This window comes from Mustela nigripes, chromosome 4 (genome assembly GCF_022355385.1).
Source record: "Mustela nigripes isolate SB6536 chromosome 4, MUSNIG.SB6536, whole genome shotgun sequence".
NCBI lineage: Eukaryota > Metazoa > Chordata > Mammalia > Carnivora > Mustelidae > Mustela > Mustela nigripes.
In genome coordinates, this window is record NC_081560.1 from 14,107,545 (window position 1) to 14,132,747 (window position 25,203).

The 25,203-nt window shown below is 46.4% G+C and overlaps 1 protein-coding gene and 1 non-coding gene across 5 annotated transcripts in view; one reads left to right on the top strand and one right to left on the bottom strand.

Annotated features, from left to right (window-relative positions):
• The window catches only part of HIPK2 (homeodomain interacting protein kinase 2), a 177,423-nt gene that overhangs the window by 128,454 nt on the left and 23,766 nt on the right, over nt 1-25,203 (top strand). For 2 of the 4 annotated variants that reach the window (XM_059396286.1, XM_059396288.1), the window contains exons 7-12: nt 1,900-2,062; nt 5,623-5,830; nt 6,752-6,873; nt 15,576-15,718; nt 18,675-18,854; nt 21,426-21,707. In XM_059396286.1, the coding sequence (XP_059252269.1) occupies nt 1,900-2,062; nt 5,623-5,830; nt 6,752-6,873; nt 15,576-15,718; nt 18,675-18,854; nt 21,426-21,707 (1,098 nt within the window). The remainder of the gene's footprint in view (nt 1-1,899; nt 2,063-5,622; nt 5,831-6,751; nt 6,874-15,575; nt 15,719-18,674; nt 18,855-21,425; nt 21,708-25,203) is intronic. The other 2 variants (XM_059396287.1, XM_059396289.1) reach the window with 1 other exon arrangement.
• On the bottom strand, nt 12,146-12,252 carry LOC132017032 (U6 spliceosomal RNA). The gene has a single exon (XR_009404116.1). It is a non-coding gene; the product is annotated as a U6 spliceosomal RNA (small nuclear RNA).

Below are 25,203 nucleotides of genomic sequence, written 5' to 3' on the forward strand. Positions count from 1 at the left end.
GCAGAATTCGGTGTAGGTCCAAGAGGATCCCTGGCAATTTAGAATTCAGAAAATGGGCCCCAGAAGGAAAGACAGGTCTTTGAGCACACCTTAGCTCACCTGAGAGTAGGCCTAACCCCTCAGGGGCCCTAGTACTGGCTGGGAAGACCATGAGAACTATAGGGCAAGAAGAAACCTCCAGCCCACACTGCTGAGGACCACGCTCAACCTTGGGGCTGGGCCAGAGCTGCCCCAACATCTAGGTTAATAGGTGAAAGGGACCCCTTCTCCATACCGGGGGGCTAGTGCACAGATTCCTTAAAAGCCATTTTCTCACAGAATTAACCCAAAGTGCAAGTGCTTGCCTGTCTTCATGAAACTCAAAACTCAGACCACTTCAGTTAGAAAATTCATAGTCTAAAAGCTTCAGAATTGTCACAAAACCATATAATGCATTTAAATACACTCCAAAAAGAATACAAAACCCATCATTTTATTCTTTCAGCTTCCACATGAAAGCACTTAGCCGTTTGCTTGGTACTTAGTAGATGATTCAAGCACGCTGGCATCACCAGCATTCTTGCTAGTTTTTAACTCTTAGCTACCACAGAATAGGTTTTCCTTTCTCTCCAGGTCGTCAATTAGTAGGTGTTTATTCCGAGTGTGTAGTGTGGCCATTGTAAGTAGTCATTAACTCAGAAAGGAAGGATTCTCTGAGCGCGTCCAAGTTCAAAACATCGTTCATGGAAAGGATGTTTGGGGATAGTCCACATACACCTGGTTGGCCCCAAATCTAGCACACCCATAGGATCCATTTGTGATCTTAAAGTAGTAGAAAATGAATATTTATATCCAGTTATTACATTATTTGTAACATAAGTATTTAAAATTGAAATTTAAGTGCTCTTTCACTATCCTGAATGTGAGCATTGGAGGAAAAGTAAGTTTCATGAGAAGACAGAAGTGAATGAGAAACAATGTATAAATTCTGAGGGATCCTCTGTGGGGGATTTTCAAGAGCTCAGTGGTGGAAGCCACTATGGCTTTCCTTTTCCTCCATGCTGGTGTCAGCAGCAGTTGTATACTTTACTTTCCTAACTAGGATTCTCTTTTGATTCACGGATGCACTGGAGGGAGAGAGTGCCGGAGATCATTTTTATTTCATGTAACTGGGCAAGAGTGAGAAAAGCGGAAGGGAGGGTGAGTCGGGAGGTTGAGGAGGCTGTAGAGGCACGTGTGAAGGCTGCGAGTGATCAGCTCTTCACCTTGGCAGATGACCTGTCTGTCCTCTCTTAAAACTTCATCCTTACTCGTAAGACAGGGGCAGCAATCCTCTCCCTTGTAGTTGTAGGACTGAGAGAAAGAGTGCTGGCAAACACCTGCCACAGTTCTCAACCAGTGTTAAGCACGATTACTATTTACCACTAGCATTACTGTTCCTGTTACACGTGCAATCCCAGGGGGTCAAAGAGTGACGACAGGGACAAGGTGCTGGGCTGGCTCCTTCCTTGGCCACCCCCTAGATGGCGCTGGTGCCCCAGAAGCTCGAGAAGTTGTCTCTGGTCAGAAGCTGCTATTTCATGTCCCCAGTCAGAAGCCACCCTGAAGGCGAAGTACGCGCGGTGGGGTTAGTTCAGAAGATCAGGGGAATAAGGAAAGTACAGCGAGAGCCGTCACGTCTCTTAGGCTATGGAGAACCATTACCGGTCCTCCATGGGGGAAGGGAGCCTAAGGCAGTGGGGGCGGTTCATCTGAGTAAAGGGGACTCTTGCAAATGTAGACTAAAGTTAAGCTTCCCCCATTCTTCCTTACTGCATTAATGATGTTCTCCCTTTCTCTCCTTCTCTCCATTTTTTCCCCTCTCTCCGTTACTTTCTTCTCTTTCCCTACTGCCACTGCCTCTGCCTTTTGCACGAACAGTGTCAAATCATGTTTCCAGAACATGGAGATTTGCAAGCGTCGGGTGAACATGTATGACACGGTGAACCAGAGCAAAACCCCCTTCATCACGCACGTGGCCCCCAGCACATCCACCAACCTGACCATGACCTTCAACAACCAGCTGAACACTGTCCACAACCAGGTGAGTGGGGAGCAAAGGGGAAGGTGGGCAGGGCTCACCGGTGAGCATCAGGGGTCATATTTCCCCCCCAAACCTACAGGAGACACTGTCATACACAGAATCCCTCTACTATGTCGGAAAGTGTTTACTTCCAAACTTACTTCCTTTGAGGGACCCAGGCACTCTGTATGGACTGCTGGTCCCACAGAAAGGTTCCAGAAAGGACTCTCTTGGGGTGCTCTTTCTGAGATGGCACCTCTGTGTGTTACCCTCTGTCCCGATGTGGGAGTAACATAAAGCCTCCTGCTCTAATGGCTTTGTGTCTGACATCTGCCAGTAAAGAATTCGAGCCCAGGAAGAGACGCTGGCGATCGTGCAGTACAGACCCCTCCCCCTTGTCCCCGCACGATGGGGTCTACGTGATCTCCCAGGACAGATAAAACCCGTCCTTTCTCCAAGTCACAGGGAAAATCAGTTCATCCGTCTGTCACCAGAATCCCAGCAGCTGGAACCATAAGGTTTTCTTCTCACACATTTCCAACTTTTTGCAAAAAATTAGCAGAACCCCGCACCTCACGCATTACTTAAAATATGAATGATGCCCAGGAATTATTTACTGAGTAAGTAATCTCCAAATCCTAGTCCAGGTTGCCTCTGATATCTAAGAGAATTTTGCTTTTATTCCCAAATTCCGGTCTTCCCACTTTCCCCAAAGAACTAACTGTTCCTAGATTTCTTTTCAGCCTTATCAAATCTGCAGTGGTCACAACACTCCTGTGTGTGTCTGCACACACCCCTCCAGAGGAAAGGAGTGTCTGTGTTCTAATCCTGAAATGCGAACACCTCAGCTACCAGCGCCCCCGCCCCCGGTCTCCTCCTCTTCCCCACCTCCCGGGTCTCTAGGCCAGTCCTGCAGCACACTGAGCTGCCCAGGCCCAGCTTTTCTTCCCTGCCCTTTGTCCCCCTGTGTATGTCCAGGAGGGGCCACCTGGAGACTGCCACCCCCAGGGCTATTGGTATTAAGACTCTCCTTAGGGGGAAGAGCCAGACCAAGACCTGAACTCCAAAGAAATGAATGCGCCCCTCACCCCCCAGGGCCTGGCCCAGCACTCAGGCTGTGTCCACAGCCAGACCTATGAGCTGCTTGACAAAATACCACCGTGGTTCTGTCCTTCATCACCAGAACCCCATCACATCAGCTGGCAGAAGCGGGGGGGGGGGGTGTTTTAAGATTTTATTATTTATTTGAGGAGAGAAAGAGTGAGCGGGGGAAGGAGCATAGAGGGGGGACAAGCAGACTGCATCTCACGACCCCGAGATCGCAACCTGAGCCAAAACCAAGAGCCTGACCCTTAACTGACTGGGCCACGCAGGTGCCTCTGGATGGGTTAATAGGACAGAGAAGTTCGTTTAAATTGATGGGGGGGGTTCAGTGCAGGGCACAGGGGACAGAGGTGAGACCCTGAAGCGCAGAGGCGTGGAGAGAACGCTGTGGGCCGTAGGCTGTGTGTGAGTCAGCAGGGCCCGCGCTCGCACCACGCTAACCCGCAGTGAGTGGACTCTGGCTGGTGCCGTGAGCACAGCGAGCAGAGGGAGATAAATTCGGAGGGGAGGTTTGGCCAAACCATGGGAAAGGCATGCCGGACTGAAGTGCGTGGACAGTATTCATTAGACAGTAATTGGAGATTTGGGGGCAGAGGGTGACAGGCACAAGGTAGTCTTTTGGAAAGAATGTTCTAGCCTCAGCCCCAAGAAGAACTGGAAAGGGAAAGTGGAGGCCAGAACTCACTAAACAGAGCCCAGGAGAGAGAGACCAGAGAGAGACCCCCAGCTAAAGAAGTCGGGATTAGAGAGTCAGGTCCCATGGATGAGTTGAAGGAGGCGGCCACAGGAGCTGCCACAGCTGCCCCTCGTGGGACTCGCCTGTTGGTCCCCAAGGAGGGAAGCCCAAGGGACAGCGGGAAATGTGTATGAGGAGGAGGGTCTCCAGGACAGCGGGCACAGAGAGAACAGAGAGGAAACATAAGGCATGTCAGCAGTTATGAAACACAGGTGCTTACACACACGCCTCCCACATACATTCCCAGTCACGCTACCTGGAAGCCCAAAACAGCCACTTACTGTGATAACACGTATCTTAAAATCCAAACATGTAGGTCACCTAACGTAGCGATTACTTTCAAACAGATTAATTTGCTTTGCACAAAAGTTCACCATAAAGTCTAAGTATTGAAACAAATAAAAATGTAAAATGAATTGGGGTTTTTTTGGTAAAGTGAGATTTTATCCTTCTTACCAATTTTGAGATGTATACGTACCTTCTTAAAATTCTATTTCTACATGTGTCCAAGATACCCGTGTGGCTCTTGCCTCCTTATCCAGTCCCCGGAAGCTCTAGCAGCAAAACTTGTAAGCCATGTTGAATCTGAGGACGCAGACACCCTGCTCCCCCTAGCGTGTGCGGGATCAGCGTGAAGAAGGCTGAGACGGGGCAAAGCCAGAGAATTTCCAGTTCAGAACTGCGTTTCCGTGCTTCCCACGGACGTTCGTTCTTAAATGATGTCTCTTTCCGAAAGATGCAGGAGAGAGGACATAATTTCAGAGTTTATTTAACTCCTCCCCACTTAAATTCTCCTGACCCACCGGCCCTCTCCCCTCTGGCTTCCAGCCTTCGGAGCCGAACACTACTGTAAGAATGCTCCAGACTCCAACAGGAAGCCCCAGGCTCAGTGGGTCCCTCTCCCTGGCTGTTTCTAGAGCAGGTTAATTTGCAGTTACATGCTCTGCAGCCGTCTGAGCAGCTCTGTAAGCAGTACTCGCCTTAGGCCCGAGCAGGAGGGCCCCTTCCGAGGCCTCCCACAGCCTTCCTCCGTGTGTGTGTGTGTGTGTGTGTGTGTGTGTGTGTGTGCTTCTGTGCCTGTGCCTGTGCCTGCAGGTGGCCTCCTCCTGCTTCATCCTCCTGAGTACAGACTGTGCCACCAGCCCCATGGGAAGGGGGAACAGAGCTTGCACGTGTGAGCTGGCAGGTCTGCATACGTGCACCCAGAGCACCCAAGCTGTGGGATGGAGCTGGGGCAGGAAGGGAAGCAGGAGGTCAGCTCTCGTCTCCTCCCCTGCCCTCGCCCATTCCTCACCCCATCACCATGGTCCGGTGCGGAACCCAGGCAATCTAAGAGTCCTGAACTCAAACCTGGCCTTCTAGGTAGTTGTGAAGTACATCTGTCAAAGCAGAAAGGCAGAACATAAATAGTTCCTGGCCTGGTTTTTAACTTTGCAATTTTTAGACCTCCGTTACACAAGCTTCAGTGTGCCCTCTCGGCCGAGCCCCGCCAATGTTAGGAATTGGCGTGAGTGGAAGCACCAAGGGTGATTCTGTTGTGGCCACAGGTGCCCGCTTCTCCCTGGGACTTCAGCAGTGTCTCCACCCCCTTCTGTTTTTGCTTTTTTGCTCTTGGTTTTTATTCGTTTGCTCTTCTTTTGAGTTCATTTATTTGCTTTAGACTCGTGGCTCCCAGCATACATACCACCTCCCTCATTTTTTATTTTTGTTTATTTTTGTTTAATCCCCATCACTCCTTTAGGCTCCCACCTCCACCAGTGCCACTCTTTCCTTAGCCAATCCCGAAGTCTCCATACTAAACTACCAATCTGCACTCTACCAGCCCTCAGCGGCGTCCATGGCCGCAGTGGCCCAGCGGAGCATGCCACTGCAGACGGGAACAGCCCAGATCTGTGCCCGGCCCGACCCCTTCCAGCAAGCTCTCATCGTGTGTCCGCCCGGCTTCCAAGGTGAGGACCAGCAGACGCGGCCCCTCACCTGCTTCTTACTGCGGGACCTCCAGGGCCCTGGTACCCGCAGTTTGCTGGCATCACTGAACTTGAGGGCCCCTCTCCTGCTTCAGCCAGCCTAGAAACAAGAGGACTTAAGCCTCAGCACCAAGTTGTTTTTCTCCCCACCTTGCTGGTGTCTTGGTCCCTGGCCAGCTGTCTCTAAAGGAGCGTGTTGTCTGCGCTTCTGTTGTTAAGCTGATGTCAGCTTATGTTTCGTCCGATAAAATATCCTCTGGGCGGTTATCTGGAAAGAGTTGCCACTCTGCCCGCCAGTGTAGCCTCCTTTCTCATGCAAAACACAAATCTCCCTGAAAAGTACCTCCTAGGCTGGTCCCCCAAATGATTCATGAGCCACACAACCCAATGCTCTTCTGAGAGCTCGAAGAAGCCAGAGTTGAGGTGCACAAGGTTACCATGTATCCAGAAATCTCAAGTGTTTATTTCCGCTCCCCCGACTGTGTACACCTGTGTGTGGTGGCTCAGTTTCAGAGTCGGTGCCCTTCCAGCGTCGATGCCGTTCCAGTGGATTCGTACACTCTTCCCGACACCCCTGGCTCTGACAGACCCCAAGTGTATTTACATGTTAGAAGCCATTTTTCTACTGTGATTTGTTGGCATAACTGTTCCCCTTCAGGCTTTTACAGACTCCTTAATTTGACCTTCTGATCTCCAAAAATGTTCAAAGTTGGGTTTTTTATGGCTTTTAAATTTTTAAGTTAGAAACTAAAGGGGAGACTTGCAAAGAGCCAGGTGACAGCTGGTGAGGACTGGAGTTGGCGGGGCAGAGGAGACCCAACCAGCTGGCTAGGAAGGTTCTCCACATCCAGCAGTTTCTGACCCCCCAACAACCCCTCTCTCCCTTCCCCGGGTCTGGAACAGGATTGCAGGCCTCACCCTCGAAGCACGCTGGCTATTCCGTGCGAATGGAGAATGCCGTGCCCATCGTCACTCAAGCCCCAGGAGCGCAGCCTCTTCAGATCCAACCAGGTCTGCTCGCCCAGGTAATTCTTTCTTTATTATTACTCGTACTGCCATTATCCGTGTTAATGTTGTTCACAAAAGAGATAGATCTCCACTAATTCCCTCCTTGGCGATGAGTTAGGTGCTTTGACTCATTGAATAGATCAGTAATATTCTGAATGATCCCCAGGTGAATCACCTTCCTACGTATCTTGCTTATAATTCCACAAAGAAATTTAGACACAGGGAGAGTCTGGGGAAATTATTATTACTATTGTAGCTTTATAATGCAAATTAATATGGGAGACATAGGTTTTAATCCTAACTCTGCTAATAACTTTGTGACCTAAGGCAAGTCAGTTAACATTTCTTTGCCTTGAATTTCTTTCTTATAAAATAGAAATGATTTTTTAGAGCCAAAAAGAACCTTAGAGATTATCTCCTTATTTCATACGGAGCTGAAAAGCCAGGATCACAGAATCTGTGAGCTGGAACCTTCCTTATCTGTTCACATAGGTACTCTGAAGGCAGAATGAGAACACAGAGGTGAATGTGGTTGAAAATGTGCAACATGTTGTGGAAATTTAAGGCAACAGAGTGACGCAGTAATAACAGTCATCCGTCTTTAACGGCACTCAAACAAATACATCATCATTATGCCAGACACTTTATAGTTGTTAATTGATTTAATCCCCACAACAGCATGATAAGTAAGGTATCTGTCTCCAGGTGACAAATAGAGAAAACAGGCACAATCCCTGCCTCAGAGTCCCATAGCTATCCGGTGAGAGCATCAGGACACAAACCCTTCTACAGAATCATTTCCATCGTTGGGCAGCAAGGATTGCTTAACCCAAATGTTGTTAGTTTAGAAGCACATTAATTTGTAAATAAAGTAGGTTCCCAAAGCCTATTCTCAGAGTGTTCCTACAGACAGTTCATATATGGTATCTTCTGTTGAATAGAAGTTTCCAGGCTTAATTTTAATGTAGCAGAATTGCAAAGATGTGCTTGGGCTCCCTACTCAGTTGGCCTTTCTCATGGCCCCGCTGTCTTGTCTGTTAAAGCTGGCACCCTTCTTGCTGTCTGGGAAAGCCTCGTTTCCTTTTTGTTCTTCAGAATTTCCTTGTCAGCTTTGTCCCTTCACTTCCCATATGAACTTAACCATCAGTCTTACAAACAAAACAATCACTGGCTCAGAGTTACACAGCATTGAGCAACTGTCATTACAAAACAAAAGGCCCTGAACTGTATTTGCTGGACCTGGGTTAAATTTTGTATTTACCTGAGGAAAAGCTGATATCCTTATGGTGTTCAGTCATTTCATGCACAAAATATCGCATAGCTGTATATTTATCCTTTACTCTTTTCATTAAAAGTTTCCCTTTTTTGGAATAATTCCTAAATATTTAGCAGGTTTTGTCACTATTAATAATTCTATTAATTTTCTCTTCTGATTATTTGCTTTTGGTTTCCAGGATGAAACCTGTTGGCTCTACTCAGTTTGTTATATCTAGTAGTCCTTTTTTTTTTCTTAAATTTTATTTTTTTATTTGAGAGAGAATGCGTGTGCGCATGTGTGCACACAAGCAGAGGGAGGGGCAGAAGGAGAGGGAGAAGCAAGCTCCCCGCTGACCAGGGGGCCTGACACGGGGCTCGATCCCGGGACCCTGAGATCATGACTGGAGCCACCCAGGTGCCCCTATCTAGCAGTCCTTCTAAACTCTGAGTAGTTCTGGTTGTTTCTGTGAATTCCTGTGGATTTCTTATGGATTCTACCTTTTTACTAGCTTTGTTTCTTCCTCCATAATCCTTCTTCCACTGTGCAGCAGCACCTCAAGCCATGTTCAACAACAGTGTGGACGCTGGACATCCTTGACTGGTACCTAACTTTAGAGGATTCTTCTGTTTGCCATACTTTGTTTGCCATTGGTATTTGACAGAAACTTTACCAAGCTTGCTACCTTTTGAATGGTATCACATGTTCTTTATGCATTTATTAAAATACTCATGTGGTTTTTGTTCATTCATCTGCTAATATGACAAGTTGCATTAACAGGTTTTTAATGTTAAACTGTCCTTGTATTTCTGAGATGAGCTTCATTTGATCACGTGTGTTTGATTCGCATTTACGCTTTACAATACTGGATTGTTTGTAAATACTGTGGTTAGTGTTTTTTATCTATATTCAGAAGTGAGAAGTCACCTATAATTTCTTTCTCTTACAAAATCCTTATCTAATTTGAGCTTCGAGGTCATCCCAGTCTCACACAGTATAGTATGCTGGATATAATTACCCTCTTCTTCTGTGTTCTGGAACAACTTATTTAAGGTGGATATGTATCATTCTTCATCTCTGTTCTTGTGTCCAAAATGGCCCTGTAGTGACCACTGACACCACTTTCTGATGGCCTACGGAGTTGTGTTGCTGGAAGTTTATAAACAGAGAACCTTCCATATTTAAAGTAGGCCGCCTACTTCTGCCTCGCTCACCAGTCCTCAGAGCTTCCTTTTGCTCACACAGTTTGGTAGGGGGGAGTTCGGAAAAGGCCAAGAAAGATCAAGAGAAAGAACTATAAGCTCACTCCAGGGGCCAACTATCTTGTTCTTATTTTCTTTGATTGGCAGAAATCCAGACCAGCTTCCCGGTGCTCCTCCTCTGTGAGCCAAAACCTATAGAACTTGCACATACTTACAGATTTTTTGTTTGCCCACTTAACCCTGGCAAGCCAGAAATCATTTCTGAAAGAAACAATAATTAGCATTCTTATTAGCTAACCTAGTCATTCTTCATTATTCGGTTTGGGGAAAACCTGTAGGCTCAGCATTTCTGAATTTGCTTGTCCTTTAATCATAGCAGGGAAGAGCTTTACCTTTGCCTACTTGAAAGAGAGTCCCTAGAGTGCTGTAAATCTCCAAGTGGATTTAACCTAAAGCTCTAATTGGGAGAGGGAACAAAAAATACCTGTACAAAGAGTTTAGTCTCTACAGTGTTTATAACACGGAACTACTAGGGGCAATTTGAATGTTCATCATAGATTTGTTAAGTAAATTGATGTGTGTGCATAAAATGGAACACCATGTAGCCATTAAAAAGGACACGATACGGGCACCTGGGTGGCTCAGTCAGTTAAGCGTCTGCCTGCGGTTCAGGTCATGATCCTGGAGCCCCAGGATTGAGCCCTGAGTCAGGCTCCCCGCCCAGCGGGGAGTCTGCTTCTCCCTCTACCCTTCAACCCGCTCATGCACTCTCTCTCAAATCAAATCTTTAAAAAAAAACAAAAAACCACGGTAGACCAATGTGTCTCGACATGCAAAGATTTCTTATATTAGGTTTAAAAAAACTTCCTGTACTATCCAGTGTCACCATGTGTCTTTCTGTCCATTGGTTGTTTCTGTTCACTTAATCTACAGCGGTATGTCAGCCTAGAAGGGTAGAGCTCTCCTGGTATTTTTAATTGGTGCCTTCAAAGGATGAAAGTTAAGCTAACTTATAAAACTCGTTTGGTGGCTTTTTAAAAAAGCAGTAACTAAACATTTAAACTAGCACCTTCATGTTCCTCTGGGTAAATTTCTAGGTATCAGGCAGAGGCTTCCCAAATATTATTCCTTACCTTAAGTATATCCAGCAAGTGGGCATCATTCTTTTTACAAATATTTAAACCTTTCCAAGGATTGTATTTGTGAAAGTTTAGAGATGGAGTCTTCTCAGTCCAGTCCTCACATTCGTTTTGTTTGCTTTGCCTTTTCCTCCCCACCTTCCAGCCGCTTCTCACGTCCTTCAGAGGGAGACCGTCTCTCGGGGGGGGGGGGGGGGGGCAAGGACATGTGCACCGAAGGCCAGAGTGAACTCACACCCTCTTGTGTCAGTGATCTGGGAGTGGTCTTCCCAGACTCTTACCAGTACAGCCTTGTTGGTACCGCCCAGCGGCGGCTGGCACCTCTGTCCTCTCAGGCCTCAAACCAGAGCTCGCACCCAGACCACCATCAGAAGTTGGGAACGAGTGTGTAAAGACAGAGAGGCGGGAAATACGGGCTCAGATTAGACAGTATTGAATTTATCTCACTTTTCAAATGGCGGGGTCCAAAACCCTTTTCGACTTGTTCCAACAAGGCTGGAACAGGAATTTGGAGCTCTCTCTCATCCCCGCAACCCCACCCCACCCAACCCCCACCCCTGTCCAAAATATGGAGGTTCATGGAAGACCACAGCCTTTCACGACTAAGGTGCCTTCTAGCCAGTCAAGTCCTATTATCTGAATCCCTTTAAATGCTCCCCTAAGGACAAACAGTTGGCTGGAACTTCTTAAACTGTCCAAAATCTAAAACTTCACTGCTTCTCACTCAAAACCTCCTCTAGTAACATTTTTAGCAATGAGTCTGTCTAACCTTTCTGTCTTGCTCTCTGCTTCTGTCTTGCTTGGTGTCTGAATTGTTCATGAATAAGGAAGGCTTTTCCATGCTACTTTCATGCATTTACCTCGAGTCCCTGATCTTCAATAGAGGCATCGTTTCTGTGTATCCTTGCTATGAAGAGAGGTAGTGTGGTGGCTGAGGGCAGGAGCTCTGGGATTTGATTGCCTACAAGTCAGAGGCCAGTCCCACCATCTGCCAGCTATGTGACTTTAGGGAAGTTATTTTTAATTTTTTTTTCCAAAATAATACATGCACCTAATTTTTAAAGTTAAATGAGTGAATAAACTTACAAGAAAATAGTGCCCTGCTCCATCCCATCCCCAATTTCCGATCCCCCCAAAAATAACTTTTCACTGTTTTGTCATTTAACTCCAAGTTTCTAAATAGCATGCTTAAATTACTTTTTTCTGACATTTCCATTTTGGAATTTCCGTCTTACTGTGGAAGATGAAGACTTGGCCCCCAGACCACCCCATCCCCCCAGCACCTGCCCAGCCATGCACTGTCCCTCTCCCTCTGTCTCTCTCTCTCACTCTCTTCCGCTCTCCCATTCTTCCCAAGGAAGTTTCTTTTTGAACCACTCTGCATTATTTACATAATTATTATCTTCAGTTGTATATACTATTCTCTGCTGAGCTTCATAATATATTCTGATTCTCTTCCTTTCCTGTGCAGCTTGTTTGTCCTGGAGTTAACGGTGGTTTCATTTTTCCATTGGCTTAGTTTCCTCCCTCTTAAGACTCTCCTTGTCCACACTGGTCTGAAATTGTGTGACTATATGCTTCCTCATGGGTCTTTTTTCATACATTGTCTTGGACCCTGTTTGCCCTTTCAGTCTAAAAGTTTGTTTTTTATTTTTTCTTTAAGTTTTTCCCCTCCATTTTCTCTCTCTCTTCTTTCAGTAAGGAACGTTTCGAGAATGTGCATGGCATCCTTGTGCAGGGGCCACGCTCGTCTTCTCCATATTGTTCCAATTTCAGTATGTGTGCCGCCAAAGCCAGCACTTTCTCTGATTCCTCTTTGTGAAATTCTTCCTAATTGGATGTTGGTGCTTTTGAATGAATCTAATGATCTTCATCTTTTATTTTCTCTATATATATTCTATCTGTGCTTCTTTCCAAGAAGTCTTTTTCAGCTTTTTCTAAAAACCTTGTATGGAATTAACTTCTGTTACAGTTCTCATTTCTAAGAATTCTTTCTTACTCTCTGAATACAGATATGGACAAACAGATATATATTCCTGTATATGATCATGTTTCGTGTGTGTGTGTGTGTGTGTGTGTGTATAATTCTTTTTTTTTTTTTTTAACTCTGTGAGGATGGTTTAAGGTTTGGGAAATTTTCTTCTGTTTTCTACACTGTTTTTGTTTCCTCTGAGTTTCTTGTTTTAGACTCATGTTAGAAGCTTCCTTTAATATCTGGTTGTCCTTGGCTGTTCATTCATATATTTTTTTTAAGATTTTATTTATTTATTTGACAGAGAGAGAGAGAGAGATCACAAGTAGGCAGAGAGGCAGGCAGAGAGAGGGGGGGAAGCAGGCTCCCTGCTGAACAGAGAGCCCGATACAGGGCTCAATCCCACAACCCTGAGATCATGACCTGAGCGGAAGGTAGAGGCTTAACCTACTGAGCCACCCAAGTGCCCCGGCTGTTCATTCATATTAAGACTGAAGCACTAAAAAACTAAATTTGAAAGCTACAGGAGGGTGAGGACGGACTACTGAATGCAGGCTTCTCTCTAGTCTGATAAGGACTGAGCCCAGCATTTTCATTGGCAGATTCCCTGATCCTCCAAAGTATCTGTAGTTTTTTCCTCTTGGACTAGTCAGTTTTCCTAGAGCGAATCCTCCAGCCTCCTACTTTGGGTCTGCAAACTGAAAGGTAAAGGACTCTCACAGACTTGACCTCGGATAACTCAGTAATTGCCCGTCTGTTTTCCAGTTTCTAAGATCTTGTTAACTGTTGTCTCCTCTGTTGTCTTTGTCCTTACAGATCTCTATATTATTTATTCCTTCACTATCATTTCAGTTGGGTTTAGAGAAAGAGAGCAATAAATGTTTCATTTCCTACATTTCTGGCAGGTGATTTAGCATCTCTGTAGTTCTGTTTATCTGTCTGAGAAATGGGGAGAAATAACAGTCCCTACCTCACAAAACTGGTATAAAGATGAAGTCAGAAACTTGAGGTGCCTGGGGGGCCCCACAGTTGAGCGTTCGACTCTTGATTTCACGGTCATGGGATTGAGCGCCACGTTCGTTTGGCTTTGGACTCAGTGCAGAGCCTGCTTCCCTCTCCCCTGTTCCTGTCCTCTCTCTCAAATAAATAAATAAATAAAATCTGTAACACACACACAAAGATGAAGTCAGATACCTATCTGTGGTCTTAGCTCTGTTCTTGCACACAGTATGCATCCAGAAGTATTCGCTCTAGGGGCGCCTGGGTGGCTCCATTGGTTAAGTGTCTACCTTTGGCTCAGGTCATGGTCCCAGGGTCCCGAGATGAAGCCCCACATCATGCTCCCTGCTCAGCCAGGAGCCTGCTTCTCCCTGTCCCTGTGCCCCCCACCCCCGCTCGTGTGTGAGAGCATGTGTTCTCTCTCTCTCTCACTTACTCTCAAATGTATAAATAGAATCTTAAAAAAAATATTAGCTCTAATCTTATAAATTATAAAGTAGTACTAAAGCATAAGTTATAGAAGTGTACACAAGTAATCATAAAAGAGTGAAGTTCATCTCCCATGAGCTGAACCTGTCATTCAGTGGAAGGCGGCAAATACAGCCTTCACCCTGTCTCTTTGAGGTAAAACGTTAACATCCATTTGGGGAATGTAGGGGGAAAATGATATCCTTGACTTAATATCAAGATTTATAATTCAGAAGTAATAGTCAAAACACATGCTTTTCTGGTAAGCTGAAATGAGCCTCCAAGTCAGTATAAACCTTACTGCAACAAAATTATTAGTCATTTAACTTTTTGAGCTTGTAACTGTTTTAATCAATTAAATTATTTTTCTGCCATGTCTGAATTCATTAAACGTGGAGTATAGTTAATGATAATTAATTACCTTGGTAGATTTGCTTCTTTCATTTTATCAACAAACATTTATTAAACACTGACTGTATAAACTGTGGTCCCTAAGCTTTTTGCCTGTATCAAAACAGATCAGTAAGCAAAGAGGCAGTGTAAAAAAGGTAGGCGCAATCTCACTGGCCTCATCTGCACAGTGAAAAGGATGGACCAGGTGGACCATCCACTCAGATCTAAAGTGTGTTGCATCATTTTATACACATCATTGTTTCTTAAGTTTTGACTCAAGTTCATGATTCCCTTCCAGAAGTGCTTGTCTGTACATAAGAGCCAAAATGCACCTATTAAAGATGAGGTCAGTGGAGCACTGTATTCGAGAATTTATCCAATGTCAGTGATACCCAGCCCACTGGAAAGAACAACATGTAACTGAATCTTTAAATTCTTGACCCGCCCAAGAAGTATGTTACCTTAGCGGTGTTCCTTTAGGTGTCCAACTGTGGACAACAGTGTTTAGTCTGAATCATTTACTAACCAAAGGTAAGCAGAAGAGTGACTAAAAATACAGGAAGCGCAGACACCAGGCAAACCACACCCCCCAACCCCCGCCCGCCAGTGACTCTAAGGAAGAATCGGGAAAGTTCATTTAGAGTTCTTAGAAAAAGCTTAAAATTTATGAAGAATCAAGCAGTGTCTTGCTTAACTATATGTCATTTTGGCTTTGGTGGATCAGGGTAATTCTCAGTGAAGGTTAAGTCCCCAGCTGAGAATTTTTTACTTCATGCTTGCTTGCTCTCAGGTGTGGGCAAGTGTCTGGTGATCTCAGAATTATGTTACTTTAGGTTAAGAAGATACACAAGTTGGAGGTCTAAATTCTAATTCCTAAACAAAAGGCAAAATAAAGGATATGAGATGGAAAACTTCCTGAGGACAGAAAGTTACCTTTGTGTGGCCCAAGGCAGCTGTTTCGGTCTCCTGCACATAGCTACGTACCAGCACAAATCAGAAGTGAACTTTGGGAAACCTTGGGCATTGTTCTTAGAGCGAATTTCTAAACAAATCATTCTTCCACGCGAATAAATCCCTTCCATATGACTCTGTGCCTGTGTACTTACTATCTTCTGTGTAGGTCACCGATTTGATCTCCCCTTAACTTAGTTTTCAAGGCCAAAGACTGGGTCTCCCCTTGAACACCCATTGCAGGGTCCAGCTCAGCCCCAGGCCCAATCAGGACTTGACTCAGGCAGACAGACTGTGTGATTAACAAACGTGTTGATGGCACACGTCCTCTGTTCTGCAGCAGGCCTGGCCAAGTGGGACCCAGCAAATCCTGCTTCCCCCGGCATGGCAGCAGCTGACCGGAGTGGCCACCCACACGTCTGTGCAGCACGCGACTGTCATTCCCGAGACCATGGCAGGCACCCAGCAGTTGGCCGACTGGAGGTAAGCACGAAAGCAGGCATATCTGGGATGAGAGGCATGTCCACTGCTCACTCAGAGGGCTCCTGGCTAGGCCCATGCTGTCAGTTCCATGGCTTAGAGAGAACTATTTAAAGTAAAAGGAAGATTATGTGGAATACGACTGCAGTGTAATGAGAGTTCATTTTTCAATAACTGTACCAGGACACAAGAAAATCAGCTTCTTTACCTTAAGGTCAGTTGGCCGCCATCGACCCCAAATCCAGTTACATCGTTTGGTCACACGTGTAATTCACAGACTTGCCTCTGGATGATTTTTGGTTTGTTTCTCAGAATTAAATTCCACTCCCAGAGAACAAAGATGTGTCAGCAGTAAAAGAATGCAGCAGGGAGTCCTTGAGGCTCCAAAGCAATTCTAGAAAGTGCTCTCAAGGTGTTTGGAGACATGGGCACACTGGAGTTGAATTTGACCTCTCAGGGGAAAGCCTGACAGAATGGGGCTTTATTTGGAATGGTAAACTCTGGCATGTTTGCTGAATGTGTCTCTTCAGTTAATAGTGAGATCTGATAGACCAAAGTCCATTTTCCACAGATGTCAGAGGCCCGCAGCTGATAGCCACCAGCCCACTGTGCCCTGTATCTGATTCCAGCACCCCGCCCATCCTATGCACTGGCTTTCTCACCAGCACCTTGCTCTCTTGTTTTTATGGCCACTTTCCGCTTCTCCATCCCAACACTACCACTGCCCCCTTCACCGGAGCAGAGCCAAATGGCAATCCCCAGGTTGTTCCAGCTTCCCATGGCCCTCTGGGCTCTCTCAGCCCAAACATCAGGGCATCCCTCCACCTTCGGACAGACTCCATACCAACCATGGAGCCTCCCTGAGGTTCTTTTTCGGATCCAAAAGGCTATGGTGATTGAAGCGCTCTCAGTATAACAAAAAGACGTGGAGACAGAACCCTCCTCCCCACCCCCACCCACCAGCCAAGCCTCAAAGGCAGCTTCCTCTCTTCCTCCATTTAATTTTCTGACTGGTAGAAACAAGAGAGGACACAGGCTCTTTCCTGCAGCCCGACTCACTTCCCACTGACAACACCCACCTAGTCCATCCCCACTCACTGGAAGCACTTTCAAAGCAGTGGTTCGGTTCTGGTTCTGCAGGACCTGGGGAAAGTTACCTAACCTGAGCCTCAGTTTCTTCTTCAGTAAAGTGGGGATAATAATCCCTACTTCATAGAATGGCTAGGAGGTTTAAATTAAGATAAAATACAAAGCACTTGACCTATATTTAACATGTATTAAACTAGCATCTGCTGTAGGACAGGCAATGAACAAATAAACAGATTCCCTTCCCCCCATTTGCACTGGCCGGTGCTGTGTGAGACTGCCTTCCCTCTCCAGCTCATTAGGAACAGCAACCAAGTGGAAAAGCTGTCTGACCAATTGGTTTTTTTTCTCTCCCCCTTTTCTCCTAAAAGACCACAGATATATGCTGTACTACTTTTTCCTGTGTCTTTCAGCATTTATAGCTCATTTAATTTTAGCAAAACTCACATACTCACTCATAGAGATTTTCCTCTTCCTCCTACCTCCATAGCTCTTACCTGGTCACCACAGGAAACGCTTAAAGCTGACACTTTGTTTCCAGTCTCTTCCCCATTTCATGTGTGGGCCAAAGAACATCCATAACCATGGCTAATAAATTAAAGAGAAGTACTGGTGCTAGACTTGTGTCAAAAGAATGCCATGTCTGTAGAAGAAACAGCAGCTACAAACTCAAGAAGCCATAACATCAGTTTCTAAGTGTAAATGTCCAAAAACACTATCAAACTATCAAAATCTCTACACTCTTGTATAGTCCTTTTTTTTTTTTTCCTATTCATCCTTTTCCCCAAGTTGCAAAGATGATTTTTATAATGTTTTTTAAATTCAAGTAAATTCTCCTTCAACTTTTAATTCTATTAGGTGCTGAATGGGCTTTTAAGGGCAAGTCTCTGAATTAATCACCACCTTTAATCTTTCTGTGGAAAAATAAGCCTTTGAGCTCCACACAACCCAGATCATAAGAACTCTTGAAAGATAACCCATTTTCAGGAAAATAGCTACCAGTAGTACCTCTATCAACATGTGTCTTCCTAATTTTGACTTAGTACCAAATTCTGTACACGTCTAGTCAACCTTCAGTTAATCTAATTGTTCATTCAGCAAGCATGTAATTAATTGATCAGCTGCTACATGCTTGAGCATTGTGCTAGCCACGAGAGAATTCAAAAGAATGTTAACATTTCCAAACAGCAAGAACGTACAATGTCTAGTTTTCAAAGTTGTTTCCTTTTTTTTTAATATAAGCTACAATTTTTTCATTTATAAAATGGCATTGCCATTATCTCCTACCTCACAGACTGTGATAACCCATTAAAGTCACTCACAAACTCTAAAAATGTACACACAGTCACCTGTCTGGGGACTTTAAAAGGTAGAGGGACTATTTATCTTCTCTCCCCAGAACTTAAGGTGAACTTGCAACATTCTTCCCAGTTGCAATGTCCTCTTTCTCACTCACCAACAAACTGGGTTTCTGCCCACTCCTTTAAACATCATCGCACCTAGGAGGCTGATCTGATGAGCTCATCTCTTCAACAACCCCATGAGCTCGTGGGAGTCAACTTTTTTAATTTGGCTTTTAACTGGGGAGGAACCTTTATCCTAAAAAAGAAGCTCCAGGGGCACCTGGGTGGCTCCGTGGGTTAAGCGGTTACCTTGGGCTCCGGGCATGATGGTCCTGGAGTCCAGTCCCCCATCAGGCTCTCTGCTCAGCATAGCGCTTGCTTCTCCCTCTCCTTTCTGCCTGCTGCTCTGCCTACTTGTGCTCCCTCTCTGTTTCTGTCAAATAAATTAAAAAAACCTTAAAAAAAAAAAATCAGCTCCATATTTATAAAACCAGTAAAGTTCCTTGTTTAACCATTGTTTTCCCACACAGGAACACCCACGCTCACGGCAGCCATTACAATCCCATCATGCAGCAGCCTACGCTGTTGACTGGTCATGTGACCCTTCCAGCCGCCCAGCCCTTAAATGTGGGCGTGGCCCACGTGATGCGGCAGCAGCCAACCAGCACCACCTCCTCCCGGAAGAGTAAGCAGCACCAGTCCTCTGCGAGGTAGGTGGTGAGAGTTGCCCTGGAGCGGGGAGATCTCTTAGCGTTAGGAGTGTCAGCCTGTGCTCCGGCATGTGCTCCGAGTCCCAGGCATGGGACAGGGAGTGGCCGGCAGAATGTTTTCGGAATGTGTCCTACCACTGCATAGCACTAGGGCTTGAAGGCGACATTCAGTCTCACTTCTCTAACCTGCCACTTGCCTTACCATCCTCCCTGTGGTGCCCGCTCCCCACGGGGAGGGCCTGGAATTTTCCAGTGTCCAGCGCCTTCATCTGAAGCCATTTGTGCCCTTTCTCTTCTGCATAAAACACCCAGACATGCCTCTGAAGTTGCACTTTGGAAATCATAATACTGTTGTTTTTTTTTTTTTAAATGAACGGTAGAGAAATGTTCTTTCTTTGATATCCAGGGTCAAAAATCAATCTCACTTAGCTGCTTCTTTAAAAATATGCAATAATTTTGGTTAATCATAGATATTACCAGCAGAATCATCTTTTTCAGTCCAGTTTCACCTCCGTGAACTCTTAAAATAAGACAGAAAAGGCCATATACTACATGATCCCATTTAGATGGCATTTTGGAAAAGACAAAAGTAGATCAGGAGTTGCCAGGGAGTACTGGGTGGGAGAGGAAGGGATTGTGACAGAAAGGGAGCCTGAGGGAACTTTCCAGGAAAGTTCTCTGTCTGGATTGGCAGGGCTATGTGTACCTTTGTCAGAACTCACCCAACACTTCCAAAGGATGACTTTTACTGAATGTAAATTATACCTCAATAAACTTGTCTTTTAAAAAGATCTCCAAATTTAAAAAAAAAAAAAAAATCGCGATCAAGGTCGTGTGGTGCAGAATTGCTCCTACATTTTTCTCCAGAGTCACTGACTTGGAGGCACTTAATTGCTTATTTAGAATAGGCTGCTCAAGAGAAAGAAGTCCGGTACATAAAATAGTCCAGTGACTTTTGGTTTCCTACTTCCTCGTTTAACCAGGTGCCAGAAACTAGGCCTGCCTTTTTGTCATTCTCCTTTGAAGTTTAACCTAAGAGCTGACTTCCTTTGAGTTGTCGTTCTTCACGATTCTTCACTGGAGTATTTCTGACAGTTCTGGGAAATTCATCTCAGATCTCTGGCAGCCCTGTGACAACACAGCTGTGTCATTATTAGATTGTCTGGCAACAGGGGCCACCATCTCAGCCCTTTGCTCTGTCATGCCCAGCGGTGTGGGTGGTCACACAGAACACTAGGCTGACCCTGGGCTGAGCTTAGCATCCTCAAGGCTCGCCTTGTCAAGCAGGGGCAGTAAGAACTCTTAGCCTGCCCACCCATGGACAAGCCCCTCCCTGTTGCCCACTCATTACCCAGCTGGCTTTATGAAGGCTTATTGCCAGTACTTTTCAAGATCGATATAATTATACTGAAATTTTTGTATTTGCCTATTTTTAAGACCAATGCCTTAAGGAAAACAGAAGGCTCTCCCTTGTTGGGTGGTACAGCCTGGCCCCCTATTCTTTAACAGTGCCAAATGGAGATCCATTAACTGCTGAGGTAGTGAAAACATCATCTCAAAATTGCAACACAGTAACAATAACAAATGTATAGGTTTATGCTAAGTGCAAACAGTGGAACAATCTTATCAGTAAAACTTACTGCCAGCTCCCAGAAAGGGGCAAGCAACACATCTGACGCTAGCTATATAGAAAATTAAATAAATCTACAGAATTATTTTCATCTTCGTGCCTCCCTTTTGGCTAGGAAGTATTAGAATCTCTAAGGACATAGAAGAGTCTTAAAAATTTCACTGGGCCTTCACTATACAGATAAAACTAAGATCAGCATGGGTTGCTGGGGAGGGGAGAGGGAAAGGTATTTTTTTCCCTTAAGTTAGCAGACACTACATTTGCTAATTTGATAAGGAGTTCTGAGCCAATCAAAGACAAGATTAAAAGGTCCCTATTTAAGTACACCTTTCCCTCTTGCATTTTGCCCAGTTTTTCTCATTACAGTTCAAACAGACGGTAAACTTCCTGTGAGGCCCAGGTGTCAAAGACGTGAGTGTTTTCATTTCATAAGTTGCAAAACAGCCATTAGCAAGAAAACCGAGGCTCTATGTGGCAAATAACATTTCTTTCAACTCCCTTCAAAACAAGACCCATGTACATTTGCAGAATGACAGGACAGAGCTCAGGAAGTGAGGCCTTGACCGTGAAGATAGGAGGGTGGGCAGACAACCTTGAGACCTTGGGCACTGCATCTGCCCCCAGAGACCAGCCCAGTCCTTGGGCACAAGCCCTCTCCCTCTTCTCAGGCCCCTGGCTGCTCCCTTTCTCCCACTGGGAACAGGCATGTGGCACCAGACCAGAGCCCAGAGAAGGCCAGGTCTCTGCTGTCGTGTGTGTAGCAAGTGACTGAATGAATGAGCTCCAGGGGCAGCCGCTTCTGCAGTTACAGAAAACATCTGAGTGCCCTGAACTTCTCACTTGGTAACAGAGGTTTGACAAAGCTGGTGTCCCTAGACAGTTGGGCTCCTTGGGAGGAGCCACAGGGGCCTCCCTGAGCGTATGGGCCTTTGTCGTTCCAGAAATGTCTCCACCTGCGAAGTGTCCTCCTCACAGGCTGTCAGCTCCCCTCAGCGGTCCAAGCGCGTCAAAGAGAACACGCCTCCCCGCTGCGCCCTGGTGCACAACAGCCCGGCCTGCAGCTCCTCGGTCACGTGCGGCTGGGGTGACGGGGCCTCCAGCACCACCAGGGAGCGACAGCGGCAGACGATTGTCATTCCTGATACCCCCAGCCCCACAGTCAGCGTCATCACCATCAGCAGCGACACAGATGAGGAGGAGGAACAGAAGCATGCCCCCACCAGGTGAGTCCCCCCACCCCCTGCCAGAAGGGAGCAGGGCCGGGGTGCACCATGTGCTGCTGGCTCACACAGACAGTGCTTTGTGGAACTGGGCCCCTTCGCATCATCGGACATGGTGATCGCAGTCTCCTGGCCCCGACATTCTGGTTTTGCCATGGTGTAGAGTCCTGAAGTGATTTCAAGGGAATGTCTGACAGATTTTCCATAATTGTTCAGTGCCCAAAGAAGTTTGAGTCACTTTGGTCATGAAAAATAGTTACAGTCCCTATACATCTGGGGGACCTGAAAGCAATGGTACGCAATGCCGGCGTATTTCAGCTCCTGTAGGCTTCAAAATCTCTGCCTCGGGCCGTTGAATTTATTCCCAGTTGGTCAGGATATTTCTCTAGCATCGCCTTGGCTCTCTCAGAATTTGAAATAATTGTCCAATTAATCAGAAATTTCTCGGTGTCTGATTAACCCAATCTTTCAAACTGCCAGTTGGCTCTTCAACCCAGAGAGCATTACTGTTTATTCCAAAGTAGTAAGAACTCATTTTACTCTGTGGATGCTTCCTGGGAAGGGAAAAGGAATATTTATTATATCTGTAAGACTGTTAGCCCTGGTGCCAAAGCCTCTTTTCCTACATTTTCCAGCCAGACTTGAATAGAGTGCGGTTTGTACTTGGGCTGCCTGACGAGCCCCAGGACCGTGTCCCTCTGGAACAGTCGGTCCCCTGGCCTTTTGCAGCCCAGGGGGCCCCGGGGCTTTGTAGATCCCAAAGCCTCGCAAGCCCGGCTCCAACCTGCCAGCCTTTCCCTGGACCAAGAGGCAGGGAAGGGAAAGGCCGAGCACTGCCAAGTCTAGCGCTGGTGGCCAGCACGTGTCCTGGGACCCGAGGCAAAGCTTAACGATCACAGTTAGGCCCCCGTTATCAATCCCTGACTGAATACAATGACACTAATTAGTAATCACAAATCTTCTTGATGAAATAATAAATTCTCACACCTGAAATCATTACCAAATGTACAGATAGGCTAATTAAAACCCTCTCGCTGTCGCTACTCCTGCCCAGGCTATCCCCTTCCCGTCTTTAGAAGGAACTCAGTATTTTGCTTTGTTTTTCATGAGAGAGCTAGTATATGTCTCATTCCAGTGTCCTCTCTGCCTGTTTAGTGTCTCAGCCTGGTCCTCAGTGTGTCTCAGAAAAGAATGTCATAGAGCCCTTCTGGGACTGGCATCGGTTCCCTTTCTTGATAACATCCCCACGTTGATTGAATACTCTGTCCTCCCCAATGTCTCACATCCCCCTCCCCCAGCCCAGGAATATCTTGGGCTCAGGTGGTCCCATCACAAAGAGAAAGGCTTCTCCCAGCCCACAGCAGCCTGTCCCTGAGTTTGTAGAGTGGGCCATAAAACAGGCCCAGCAGCCCCGCACAGCCCTTTGCTGCAACTGGGAAAAAGAAAAAGCAATTTAAAAATCTGACAATCAACTAGAAGGGCCTATTGTTTTTGAAGTATGAGATTCGAATTGACAACGGAGCCTCCACTTATGTGCTCAGGAGAGAACAGCGTGTCTGAGGAGGAGGGAGGAACGAGAGAGCGATCTCTCCACCTATCAGACGGCTGCCTTGGCTGAGCACTGCGCCAGGCCTGAGCATAGACTTCTCCCCCAGTGCTCCCCAGGGCCCCAGAAAGACAGAACTGAAATTCTTGGCAGAATGTAAGGACTTCGTTGTGAATCATCTGAGACATGGGGGAGGGCTGGGAACGAGCTGATGGGTGGGCTCTCGTCTGAGGGACAAGTACCAGTAAGTGACTGACAGTGGGCTGCTGAGGACCAGAGCTTCGTAAACGGGAAAATGCAGCGGCCCGCCTGCAACGTTACACCAAACACGGGAACCGGGGAGTTCTTGAGAAGGCTTCCAGCTGTCCAGCTATGACGGGAAGCTTGCAGAAAGACATAAATCATGTTCTCTGGAGAGGTCAGATGACTGTTGCCTTAACAAAAAAGTTAAGACCCAAGAAGACAGGAAAGTGGATTTGAGTCTGAGTGGGATCAGACAGAAGCCCATAGCTATTTTATTTATAGAGAAACCACTGTATAATGTGTCCATGGTACTGTGACTTCCTTTTGGAGAAGAAAAGGGGGAGGATATATGATTACTTGTTCTTAAAAATCAGAATTATCATAAAGCTTAACATAGTAAATATTGATTGGCCTCACCAGAGTAAGACCTTATGCTAGGCAGTGCAGGTGTCATTAAATAAGGTAGACGGGCTCTGCCCTTGGGACGTTTGCAGGGTAATACGTGAGATACGACTCATACAAATCATGACACAAAATGGAGTATCAGCCCCCGTAAAAACCAGAAGAGTACTGTGGCTGTTCAAAGGGAAAATAGCTTGGGGAAATAGCAGGGAAGAGGGGACTTTCTAAGGTCAGAGGTCCAAAGGGTGTAGATAAGCAGGAGAGGGGGTGAAATTGTGAATTCCAGCCCCAGTGGCACTGGGGCCTCAGAGGTAGGCCGGCAGGATCCGGAGCTCAGCGGGGCAGGTGGATCCAAGGGCAAGGCCGGGACGACAGGGACTTTCAGAATAGAAAGGGGATTGGAGGATCTCCCCTTCGGTGAGGGTGGTCTGCTTCGGGAGATACCGAGGAGCGCACGTGAAGGCTTCCGTGCTGGGAAAACAAGGTTGCACCCGCACATGCAGGTCAGGGAGCCTCTTGGCCTCAACTGGCCGGAAGTTTCTAACCCACCAGTGTTCCCTTTCAAACAGTCAAGACTTTGCTGCTTGTTCCCAAACCCACTTTCTCCTGCGCTGTGAGCATCTTGATTCTGATCTCCTGTGTTCCCAGCCTCGTTTCCCATTTGCTGCTCACCCCAGGATTTGCGCCCTGACTCTGTCGAAAATGCTGACTGCTTCTGCTAATGTGACCTGGCACAGCAGCTCGAGAGGGAGGGGGCCGACGACGCTCACCGGGACAGTAAGCACAGTGTCTCGTGGCAGTCGCCTGTGCTGCCAGTGGCTTTTAGAGGCAGCATGAGATCAATCAAGGCAGACCCACTGTGTTAGACCTGATTGAGGGTGTCGTGGAATCTCTGGGACCAGATGACATTGCCTAGAAATTTTTAGAGGAATGCCGAGGCAGTTTTATGATTCCCGACCCCCAATATTCGGCACTGTTGGTTGCTGGAGCGCGGGGATGGTCAGCAGCTCCTGCTTTGTGAGGAGGACCCCAGAGGAGGAGGGCGCAGGCTGGGTGTGAGCAAATTAAGGGCGAGGGGTATCCTGACAAACCTTGGCTGCGCATTCTCATTTGCATTGTCCCATGCATCATTGGATGGGGTGGATGAGGCACACAGCTGTCTCATTTGATAGGCGAGGAAGCTAAAAGCCAGAAAGGTAGATGACTTACCCCAACTGATTGAAGGTTCTAAGTAGCAGAATCAGGCATCAGGTCCCATGCCGTTGAAAAGACGGCAGTCTTGATGATTGGCAAAGACAACTGATTTCT